Genomic DNA, 11,061 nt, shown 5'->3' with positions numbered 1-11,061 from the left:
AAATAAAAAAATAAGAGGAGAAGAATTCTTAGCTAAATGCAGAGCCTTGATTCTCTCCAAAGGCACGAGCAGCTCTTCCTGCTTTCGGCTTGAAGCTTCTTACTTTAGAAATGGTCATGCTACATGTTCACTCAGTATTTTACTTTTCAACGGATTCACGTGTGGAATTCTATTATTCATGAGTGGAATTCAGTACGGCGTGAAAAAAGGAAAAAACATTCAGGTCCAATTTTCTCCAATATCTACAGATTGTCCCTGTAACCTCTCTCCATTTCCGAAATGCAACGCCATCTCTTTCCTACCAATTCTTGGTTCATCATATTCCTAATAATAATCTTTGTCCATGCTCCATCATCTGCCTCTGCGGATGATGATGAGCGATATCTGAGCTGCATGAAGTCATTTGATTGCGGAAATATTAAGGGTGTTGGTTATCCTTTATCGGGATCCGATAGGCCTGATTACTGTGGCTATCCTGGGTTTGAGCTCGGTTGCAGCAACCAAGATCCGGAGATCACAATCATGCAATTGAGTTACAAACTCCTTGGCATCAATAACCAGTCGCGGACTCTCAATGTTTCTAGAACAGATTACACAGAAAATCTTTGCCCTACTCTCCTTTCCAACACCTCTTTGAATCCAAATCTCTTGAGTTCCACTTCAGATCATGCTGAGGTAACACTGTACTATGGTTGCCCTAGTCCAAGCCCAGCAGGGTTTTCAGCTCAGTTTACTTGCAACATTAACGACACTGGTATGATGGGATACTTTACAACAGTCAACCTCTCTGTCCTCAGTATGTCCGCTCCCAGCTTAATCAGCTACCCGACAGCATGCAACAATAGTGTTAAAGTTCCTGCCCATCTATCAGCTATAATGCCAAATCTACCCGATCCAAATGTAGCACAGTTGCTTGAAGCTATTAGTCAAGGTTTTGAGTTGGAGTGGAGTGCAAATGATTCATTATGTGATACATGCAAATCTTCCGGTGGTCAGTGTGGGTACAACCAGACCACTACATCACAGTTAGTTGTTAATACTTCCGTTTTTAAAAAATAAATGATCAATAGCTATATAATTATGGCTAAAATGAAATTAAAGAAATAGTCTTTCCTTGTGATTAAAATACACTCTCCTACCGCTATCAGCACGACGCTTCTTGCTCTGGACCTAGTCATACTGCATTTTCAGTCAACATTTTACTTCTCAACAGTGCTGTTCAAGAATGGAATTCAGTACGGTATCATAATGAAAACAAATCAGGTTTAGTTTTCTCCAACCTCTACAGAATTTCCGTGCAGTTTCTCTCCATCTCTGGAAATGCAACACCATCTCTTTCCTACCATGTCTTGGTTCATCATATTCCTAATAAAAACCTTTGTCCATGCTCCATCATCTGCCTTTGCCAACGACGATGAGCGATATGTAAACTGCAGCAACTCGTTTGATTGTGGAGATATTAAGGGTGTTGGTTATCCTTTCTGGGGATCCAATAGGCCTGATTACTGTGGCTATCCGGAGTTGAAGCTCGACTGCAGTGACCAAGATCTGGAGATCACAATCGAGAAATTGACTTACAAAGTTCTTGGCATCGATAACCAGACACGGACTCTCAGTGTTGCTCGAACAGATTATGCAGAAAACATCTGTCCGACACTCATTCTCAACACCACTTGGATACCCAATCTATTGAACTACACATCCGATGATCAGAACATAACAATCTACTATGGTTGCCCCACTCAAGGTGCACCAACTTCAACAGCTTTACCGCAGTTTCCCTGCAACATAAACGCCACTGAGATGACGGGCTACTTTACAGCGTTTGCCAACTTGTCGGATCTTGGAAGCTCTGCTTCTAACTTGACCAGTTACCTGGCATCGTGCAAAGATAGCATTAAAGTTCCAGTACGTGAATCAGCTTTTCAGCAAATTTTAAGTACTCCAACTGCAGCACAGCTGCTGGGAGGTCTAAATCAAGGTTTTGGTTTGAAGTGGAAAGCATCTAATAACTTCTGTGATACATGCCAATCTTCTGGCGGTAAGTGTGGGTACAACCAGACTACTACAGCATTTACTTGTTATTGCAAGGATCAACCTCAACAATTTTCTTGCCAACAATCTCCAACTGACGCTCAATCCCCAACTAATGATCAATCCTCAAGTATGTCCTCTTGCCTATTATTATTTTTTTTCTGCTGATGTCACACCAGGAGTAAATAGGAAAATAGACAACTTATACTTGGATTCTGCCTTTCCCAGAACCCAAGATATGCCCCCCTCCAACTTATACTGAAGCAGGATCTTTTTTAATAGAAAACTGACCTCTTATCAGTCAAGGAAACCATGAATAGGATGCGATATTATTGCATCCAATCACCCCAGCCATAGGTGCAAATCACCATTCCTTTGGGCAGCCATTAGGAATTATTCAAATTTCCATGATCCTGAAGAAAACATCTTCCTTGACCTATTACTTCCTGTGTAACAAGTAAGCACGGACTTTAAATAATTCACAAAGACTTGGTAACATGGGAATTAACAAAAAAATTTATATTTGTCAACCAATTCGTTGTCATTATAATTTTCTTTTTATCATTTGTTGACCAATTTGTTGCCATTATAATTTGTTTAATCATAATTATACAACGGTAAGAAGTTTAATATGCCAAAAACGTAGTTTCATATCCTACATATGGGCCTGGGGAAGTCTTATATATATATATATATATATATATATATATATATATATATATATATATATATATATATATATCCCCACCCACAACCTAAATACTCTTATTGTTAGAGATATTATTTATCAACTTAATGGCTAGAAGTTGCCTCCTTGATCGATTACATGCTTCTTAACTCCATCAAATTATCTTTCATTAGCTAATGTGCATAATATAACTTTTTTGTCTCCAAACAATTATAAAATAATTAAAAGTTGTTGTAATTATTTAAGGGTTATGTTTGATTTTCGCAATTGATTTATTTTCTCAATGATGATTTTGTTAGAATTGTAGCGATAGTTTTTCACCATTTAATTAATTTTCACCTAGAAAATGTCCATGCACTATATCAACTTGGATGCTTTTGTAAAAATATTTCTGGTTATATGCCTTTGGATATAATTAAAGATAATTATCTAATTTATTGTCTTCATAACTACCATGCACTTTTTAATTTTCTAACAATCATGTAACAACTACATTTTTCTAACAACTTTTTTATTTTTAAAATTCTTGTAATAATTACAACTATTTAATTCTCTAATTTATTTTCTTTCTAACAACTAAATCTTATATATACAATGCACTTTTTGAATATGAAAAATACAAGAACCTAAATATTTTATTGCACTTTAAAAAATTTGTTGGGTATTTCCGATCATTTTTTATCTTATTATTTCTATATCTCTTATTTTTTAGGCCTATTGAATCTTAGAGATAGCATTGTGTAAAGAAAATATCCTTAAAAACAGTTTCTATACACATCTCGAGTTTTGTTTGTTGTTTTTTTTTGTTCTGTTTTTCGCATTAGTATTTTTACCATAAAAAACATAATTTATCAAATTAGTATAGTATATACTTTATGCTTTATACAAAAAATGAGCTTAGTTATTTTTTAAGAATTTCATTACATTATAATTGAAGAGATGGGAGGAGAAGAATATATTTTGACATTAAAATATTGTAATTCATAATATAAACTTCAATGTAGTTTTAGTTTGAATGTGTAAGGTCACTTACCGATAAGTCAACCTCTAAATAAAAAATTATTGTTTTTTATCATATGATATATAAATAAATCTTTAACAATACTATATTCCACCATCATCAATCACCACCCCTTTAAATAAAAATACCACTATTATTATTCAAATCTCAACTCCCACTTCACCAACAACATCACCCCTCAACCACTATTATTTTTTTAAACACCAACAATTATCTTACCACCACCATCACCACCACCTCCATCACCACCAAACTTTCAAATTACTTATCAAATATTAGAAAATTTGTAAATTATTTTATATAAATGTTTTTTTTCAATATCATTACTAATAGTACAATACAAAATATTTAATAATTTTAGAATTCATATAAATTGCAAAAAAGAATTTAAATATTTTTCCTAATATATTGTATTTTATTTTAATTAATTTTAATTTCCCTACCAAATATCACACCAATTAATTTTAGAAACTAAATAAACAAACTCATATTAGGGCTATATTAACAATCACACATTTGTTTTTAATTTTATCAATACAATATAATTAATTACAAAATTTATTTTTATTTTTCTAGTTATTAATAGTCATATGCCCCCGACTGCCATGTAGCTTATTAATTTTCAAAACCTGTTTTTATTTAATTCTATAATAATTAAAATGAATATTTATAAAAATTAAAATAATTTAAATTAGAGAGAGAAAAAAATGCATTTCTCACTCTCTCTCTCTTTTTGACAAAAGAATATTTTGTTTTACCAAGAACATAATTATTTGAATGAAACCTCAATGCAATTAAAATAAATAAATATAATAACTCAAACGATTTTAAATTTAAGAAGAAAAAATGTATTTTTTTGCCAAAATCCCCTTTTCTTATTTATTTATTTTTGTTCTAATTAAAAACTTTTTTTAGAAATATGATTTTTTAAATAAAAACTCATCATCACCTGAAAAGAAAATTTCAATTGCAAAAAATAAAAAATCAAGCCTTGATAATTTTTACGTAGAAGAATGAAAAAATAAAAATAAAAATAAAAATAAAAATAAAAATAAAAATAAAAATAAAATTGAAATGTATAAAATACCATAATTTTTAATGTTAAAGTAACAAGGATAGTATAATCTTCACAAATGTAAACACACCCGTAACAATCCTTTATCTAGTACAGTTAATGAGAAAAATAAGGCTATATATAAGAAAAATGAGTTACTTTTATAAAAGATGGACACAGAACATTAGTCTATGATTCTTGTAGGTTGGAGGTGGTGTTCATCTCGTGACCACAGTCCTAACACGAACAACTCCCTAACATTATTTGATGTCCTGTTATAGGATCTACTCGGAGTAGGCGACTATGGATTGCTTTAGGTAGGTAAAAATAATCATAAGAAAGCTGATATTCTTGTTTGATGATGATATCGATGATGATGCATCTTAAATTACAGGCACATCAGCAGCTGTGGCAGTGATGATGACTTTTTCCATAATTACAATATATCTCACTAGAAGAGAAGGTTCTTTTGGTGCTGTCATAGCAATGACCTTCAGGCTGAAGAAATCGCAGCATGTTGGTAGGGTTAAAACATTTATGATGGACTATCATTCTCTTATTCCAAAGCGTTATTCGTATTCAGAGATCAAGAAAATGACCAACTCATTCGTCTATACACTAGGCCAGGGAGGATTTGGTAATGTATACAGAGGAAAGTTACCAGATGACGGTCGTCTTGTGGCTGTAAAAGTCCTAAAAGAGTCCAAAGGTGATGGAGAAGAGTTCATGAATGAAGTTGCAAGCATCAGTAGAACTTCCCACGTGAATGTAGTTAACCTTTTGGGCTTCTGCTACGAGAGGAATAAAAGAGCTTTGATTTATGAATTCATGCCCAATGGATCTTTAGATAGCTTCATATCTGATAAAGGATCCCCACATACAAACTGTCGTTTAGAATGGAAAACATTATATGAAATTGCAGTTGGTATTGCTAGAGGTCTGGAATACTTGCATAGAGGGTGTAACACTCGGATTGTGCATTTTGACATAAAGTCTCACAACATTCTTCTTGATGAAGACTTTTGTCCAAAGATCTCAGATTTTGGTCTCGCGAAGCTATGCAAGAGCAAAGTAAGTAAGATTTCGATGATAGGTGCCAGAGGAACTGTTGGTTACATAGCGCCTGAAGTATTTTGCAGAAATTTTGGAGGAGTAACTTACAAGTCTGATGTGTATAGTTATGGAATGATGGTTCTTGAAATGGTCGGACAAAGTAAAGATTTTGATATGGGATCGGTGGAAACCAACGAGTTGTATTTCCCGGATTGGTTTTATATGTATCTTGATCCAGGAGAGATTTCAACATTTCATGAAGGTACAATGGAGGAGGAAAAAGAGATTGTTAAAAAGATGATTTTAGTGGGTTTGTGGTGCATCCAAACCATGCCGTCACATAGACCATCAATGACAAAGGTTGTAGAGATGTTTGAAGGCAGTCTTCAGTCTTTGCAAATTCCACCGAGACCTTCCCTTTCCTCTCCTAGAAGGTCCGCTCAAGATCACTCTTCCACTGTATCATCACTGCCTCGCGTGTCGTCCTAGGAGGGCGGGGTAAACACATTGTCTGCAGATGAAAGTGACTTGTAACTGGAAATTGCAAATTTTATTTAGCCTTATAAAAATAAAAAACAAACCTATATTTGTTCTTCATCTAAGTGCTTCTCTTGGTTGAATTAATTTTTCTATGATATAGCTCATGCACGGGAGGAAACTCTCTCAGTGCTGGTAAGAGACACTATCCTCTCACCTTCATTTTTTTTGTTCATGATGTTAACAAATTCTAGTATGTACTTGATGTTCAACATGTGGGAAGTGTAGAATTGATTTGTTCCTGCTTGCTTGTCATTGTTTATAATTTCAAAGTTTAGACAAGACTAAGAGGCCGAGCTTTATTATTGCTTATAGTTAATGTCATCAAAGCTTCGTTGCAATTTTCATAGCAAACTTCAATTGTCATTATAACGACTATGAACCTGAACGGCAAACATAGGAGGCATATAATGAATTCATTTATCGAAGATGAAATAACAGGAACCAATCCCTGCTTACAAGGCTTTAGGGAAGACGAAAACAAAAGGAAGGGAGGCTTTAATAGCACATTACAAATAGATGTTCCTTTTCACCTGTACTTGACAGAGAAAGAAAGAGTTAAGAAACCTGCTTGTAGTAGAATATAATTCAGTATGCCATCTAACTAGTCAAATTTATATCTTCATGTTTTGATTTCTGCTACAGGACTTTTGAAGAGACACCGACGACTTGTCATTACAAAAGGTAGTACAGTAATCAAATTTATATCTTCCTCTACCTTTTTCAATAACCAGTGGTGGTAACTATTTCATGGTTCTCATGTTTTCTTCTTTTAAGCCGTGTCAGCTCCTGTGGTGCTGTTATTAGTAGTCTTTATCATTTTGTACGTTTTACTAGAAGAGAAGGATTATTTAGTGGCAAAACGATGATCCTCTAGCGGAAGAATACAAAGCACAATGAAAAGATTGAGGCATTCATGGTGAAGTATCACTCTCTTATTCCAAAATGGTATTCATTTTCAGATATTAAGAAATTGAACAACTCATTTAACAACAGATCAAGGGGGATTTGATGGTGTATACGGAGGGAAGTTGCTTGGTGGTTGTCTCATGGCAATAAAAGCCCTCATTAAGTTAAAAATTGATGGAGAAGAATTTAATAATGAAGTGGCAAGCATTAGTAGAACTTCCCCTATAAACACAGTTAATCTTTTGGGTTTTTGTCATGGGAGGACTGAAAGAGCCTTAATCTATGAGTTCATGCCCGATGGATCTCTCGATAAGATAAGGTGAATCATGCTGAATAAGATAAAACATGTATAAAAAATTAATTGATATTTTGGTCAAAATGATTGCTTTGATTTATTTTTTTAAATTTGAATCAACTTGGGTTGATCCTTCCAAGTTGTGACTTGAGCCTTACTTTAAATCGACCCTGAAGTTAGGATTTAAAACTATAATAATAACTATTTTTATTTTTACATTGTTTTGAGTCAATCTAAGTTGACCATTCTGACATTTGGCCTAGACCTTGTCCTTAATCGATCTCTTAGTTGAGTTTTAAAATTATGATAATAACTATATTTATTCTATGTTGACTCGGGTCAATTTAGTGCATGACCCGATTCTGGCATTGGGTCGACATTTGGGTAAGGTTTTAAAACTATGATGATAACCATTTTTATCCTTATATTGATCCTGGTCAATGGTCAACTCGGCCCATGACCCGAGCTTGACCTTGGGTTGACTCCTGAATTGGGTTTTAAAATTATGATGATAATCATTTTTATCTTTACATTGACCTGAGTCAATGGTCAACCTGACCTGTGACCCGAACCTAGCCATAGTTTGACCCCCGAGTTGAGTTTTAAAACTATAATAATTATTATTTTTATCTTTATGCTGACTCAGATCAATGGTCAACCTGACTTGTGACCCGGGCCTGGTCTTGAGCCGATCCTCGAGTCGGGTTAAAAAACTATGATAATAACCACTTTTATCATTATATTGACCTGGATCAATGGTTAACCCGACTCGTGACTCGAGCCTAGCCTCATGTCGACCCCCAAGTTAAGTTTTAAAACTTTGATAATAACCACTTTTATCCATATGTTGACCTGGTTCAATGGTCAACCTCACCCGTGACCCGAGCTTGGCCCCGAGTCGATTCTCTAGTCGAGTTTTAAAACTATAATAATAATAATTACTTTTATCCTTACGTTAACTCGGGTCAATGGTCCTGACTCACGATCCAGACATGGCTTTGAGTTGAGTTTTAAAACTATAATAATAACTATTTTTATTCTGAGATCAATGATCTGACCCACAACCCAGGCCTGGTCTCGAGTCGATCCTCTAGTCGAGTCTTAAAATTTTATTAATAATAATATTAATAATAATTTTTATCTTTACATTGACCTGGGTCAATGGTTAACTCGACCAATGATCCGGGCCCAACCCCAGTTCGACCTCTGAGTCGAGTTTTAAGATTGTGACAATAACTTTTCTTATCCTTAAATTGACCTGGATCAATAATCAACTCGGCTCATAACTAGGGTCGGCCTGTAGTTGAGTTTTAAGGCTATACTATAACCATTTTTATTCTTATATTGACCTGAATCAACTAAATTAACATTTGTGCAGAAAATTAGACAAATTTATCTTATCCCTTTTAGCAGGACAAAAATTTCTTTACTAGAACAACCTTTAGACATGATAAAAATTGTCCTACCTCCTACCTCTTTTAGCGGAACAAAAATTTCTTTACTAGAACAACTTTGAACATAATAAAAATTAATTTTTATACTATCTAAAGATACATCAAACAACTTTAGTCCATTGTTGTTCAACATATAAAACAACATCTAAGTTTATATATTATAAAGAATTCGAACAAATAAAATAGAAAGCATACTTCGATGAATAACAATCTATTTAAAAGAAAATGCAGTCATGAATTAATTAATTTGATGAAAAGCTTTGTTTCTCTTCTGAACTTCAATTATTTTCAAGTATGTTTTGATGAAAAAAGATGTGTGATAAAAATCAGTTTTCTTAATAAAGTTCTTATCCCATACATTCATCAATAGTTATAATAAAAAACCACATTTCAAAATTAATCATTGAAGAGCCCATTAGCTTATCTATATCCATCACATCTTACACCCAGCTTTCAATTTCATGTTATACCATCATGCCAAATGACTTTTCCAGCCTTGCTAGAATATAAGCAATCTTTGTTTGTCCTTGCAAATCTCCTTGACCAACTGTGTTCTGTATGTTCCGAGAGAGTGATGTGCAGTCCATAGACTTTATTCTTCCAATAAAAGCATAGCGGAGATTAATGTGCCCATACCTTTGCATTCAAGTCACCTGAGCATTAAATATTAAATATTTTAAATAATGCATTTATTTTTTATGTATTTATTTTTGTTACTCATTTCTTTATCCTCTGAACTTTCCCAGAAACAACCAAGCCCATTTTGCTAACACACAATTCCATTTTGAAACCCTATGTCACGCAATCGGTTTCAATCTTCTATTTAATTTAATTAAATTTAATTTCTCCACATTTATTTCTTAGTTTACTATCCCTGCAAGTTGTAGTTTGTGGGGATATCACAGTCTACTTTTTTTAATATACAACATTTTACTGACATGATCATACCTTTAAAACAAATAATTCAATTTTACCGATTTTTTTTACTCCAAAAGGTTTTCTCAAACTAATCTACAATTTTCTCAGTAGTTGTTAATTATAAATACAAGTTTGACAGTTGGAGGAGGGCTTGTAATAGTTATTAACTAGTTTGTTGGCACCTATATAAAAACATTTAAAGTAATTTTTTTAATTATTATTAAATTTGATTTAATAAGTTAATATTGAAATCTTTTTACCTTTCTTAATCTACATAAAAATTATTTCAATATAACCTAGTTCATTTGTCGAGTTTAAAAATAAATAAAATGACTAGTAAAAAATATGATTTGAATTTTAAAAAAATTGAGATGATAATTTTTTTAATATTAAAATACTGATATATTAGATTGACTTAAATTTTATAGTTTTACCTATTAAACCTGTGATTTAGATTGATAACAAAAATAAAAACTTGTAAAATTAAATATCAATCAAATATAAAAATATTTATTTATAATTGTAATAATTTTATAAAAAACATATAAAAATCAATTTAAAATAACTTACTTGTTGAAGAATCTCTCTCTCTCTCTCTCTCTCTCTCTCTCTCTCTCTCTCTCTCTCTCTCTCTCTCTCTCTCACACACACACACACACACACACACACACAAATGATTCTATCTAATTAACGAGAATAGGGCCGTCCATGATGTATTTCTGTTGTGATAGGTCCAATATGGTTTTAAAAAAAAAGACCCTTACAGAATTGGAAGCACAAGTTGATTTGTGATGATATGTTATGTCCATCTCCATATCTGAAATTAAACCAACGCAAAGGGTCTCATACCATAGATAAAATCTTACTTTACAATATTCTTGATTTCAGTTTTTTATGTATTATATATTACATATGTAGGCTTAATTGAATACAAATATTTTAATTGTTTTTTGGGAAGTTTAGTTGAACCTTGATTTGAACAATTGGACAACCCTATCATTCTTTGAATCTCTTGTAGGCTCCATTTATTTACTGAAAAAATAGTTTTTTTTAGAAAGTAAATTATTTTTTGATGTTTGGTAGTGTTATTAAAAATAA

The 11,061-nt window shown here is 32.9% G+C and overlaps 2 protein-coding genes across 2 annotated transcripts; both read left to right on the top strand.

Annotated features, from left to right (window-relative positions):
• Nucleotides 1-279: 279 nt before the first annotated feature.
• On the top strand, nt 280-2,324 carry LOC133670820 (LEAF RUST 10 DISEASE-RESISTANCE LOCUS RECEPTOR-LIKE PROTEIN KINASE-like 2.7). Its single transcript, XM_062091423.1, has 3 exons — nt 280-1,025; nt 1,302-2,164; nt 2,263-2,324. Exons 1-3 carry the CDS (start codon nt 280-282, stop codon nt 2,322-2,324), a joined length of 1,671 nt encoding a protein of 556 aa, XP_061947407.1.
• A 488-nt stretch (nt 2,325-2,812) lies between these two features.
• Nucleotides 2,813-6,629, top strand: LOC133671353 (PR5-like receptor kinase). Its single transcript, XM_062092091.1, has 2 exons — nt 2,813-5,114; nt 5,192-6,629. The coding sequence occupies exon 2, from the start codon at nt 5,215-5,217 to the stop codon at nt 6,337-6,339; it is 1,125 nt and encodes a 374-aa protein (XP_061948075.1). The 5' UTR covers nt 2,813-5,114; nt 5,192-5,214; the 3' UTR covers nt 6,340-6,629.
• Nucleotides 6,630-11,061: the final 4,432 nt, after the last annotated feature.

The sequence above is a fragment of the Populus nigra genome, chromosome 13, assembly GCF_951802175.1.
Source record: "Populus nigra chromosome 13, ddPopNigr1.1, whole genome shotgun sequence".
In the NCBI taxonomy this organism is placed as follows: domain Eukaryota; kingdom Viridiplantae; phylum Streptophyta; class Magnoliopsida; order Malpighiales; family Salicaceae; genus Populus; species Populus nigra.
Note: the sequence above shows the minus strand (reverse complement) of the source record. Positions and strands in the feature narration are given on the sequence as shown.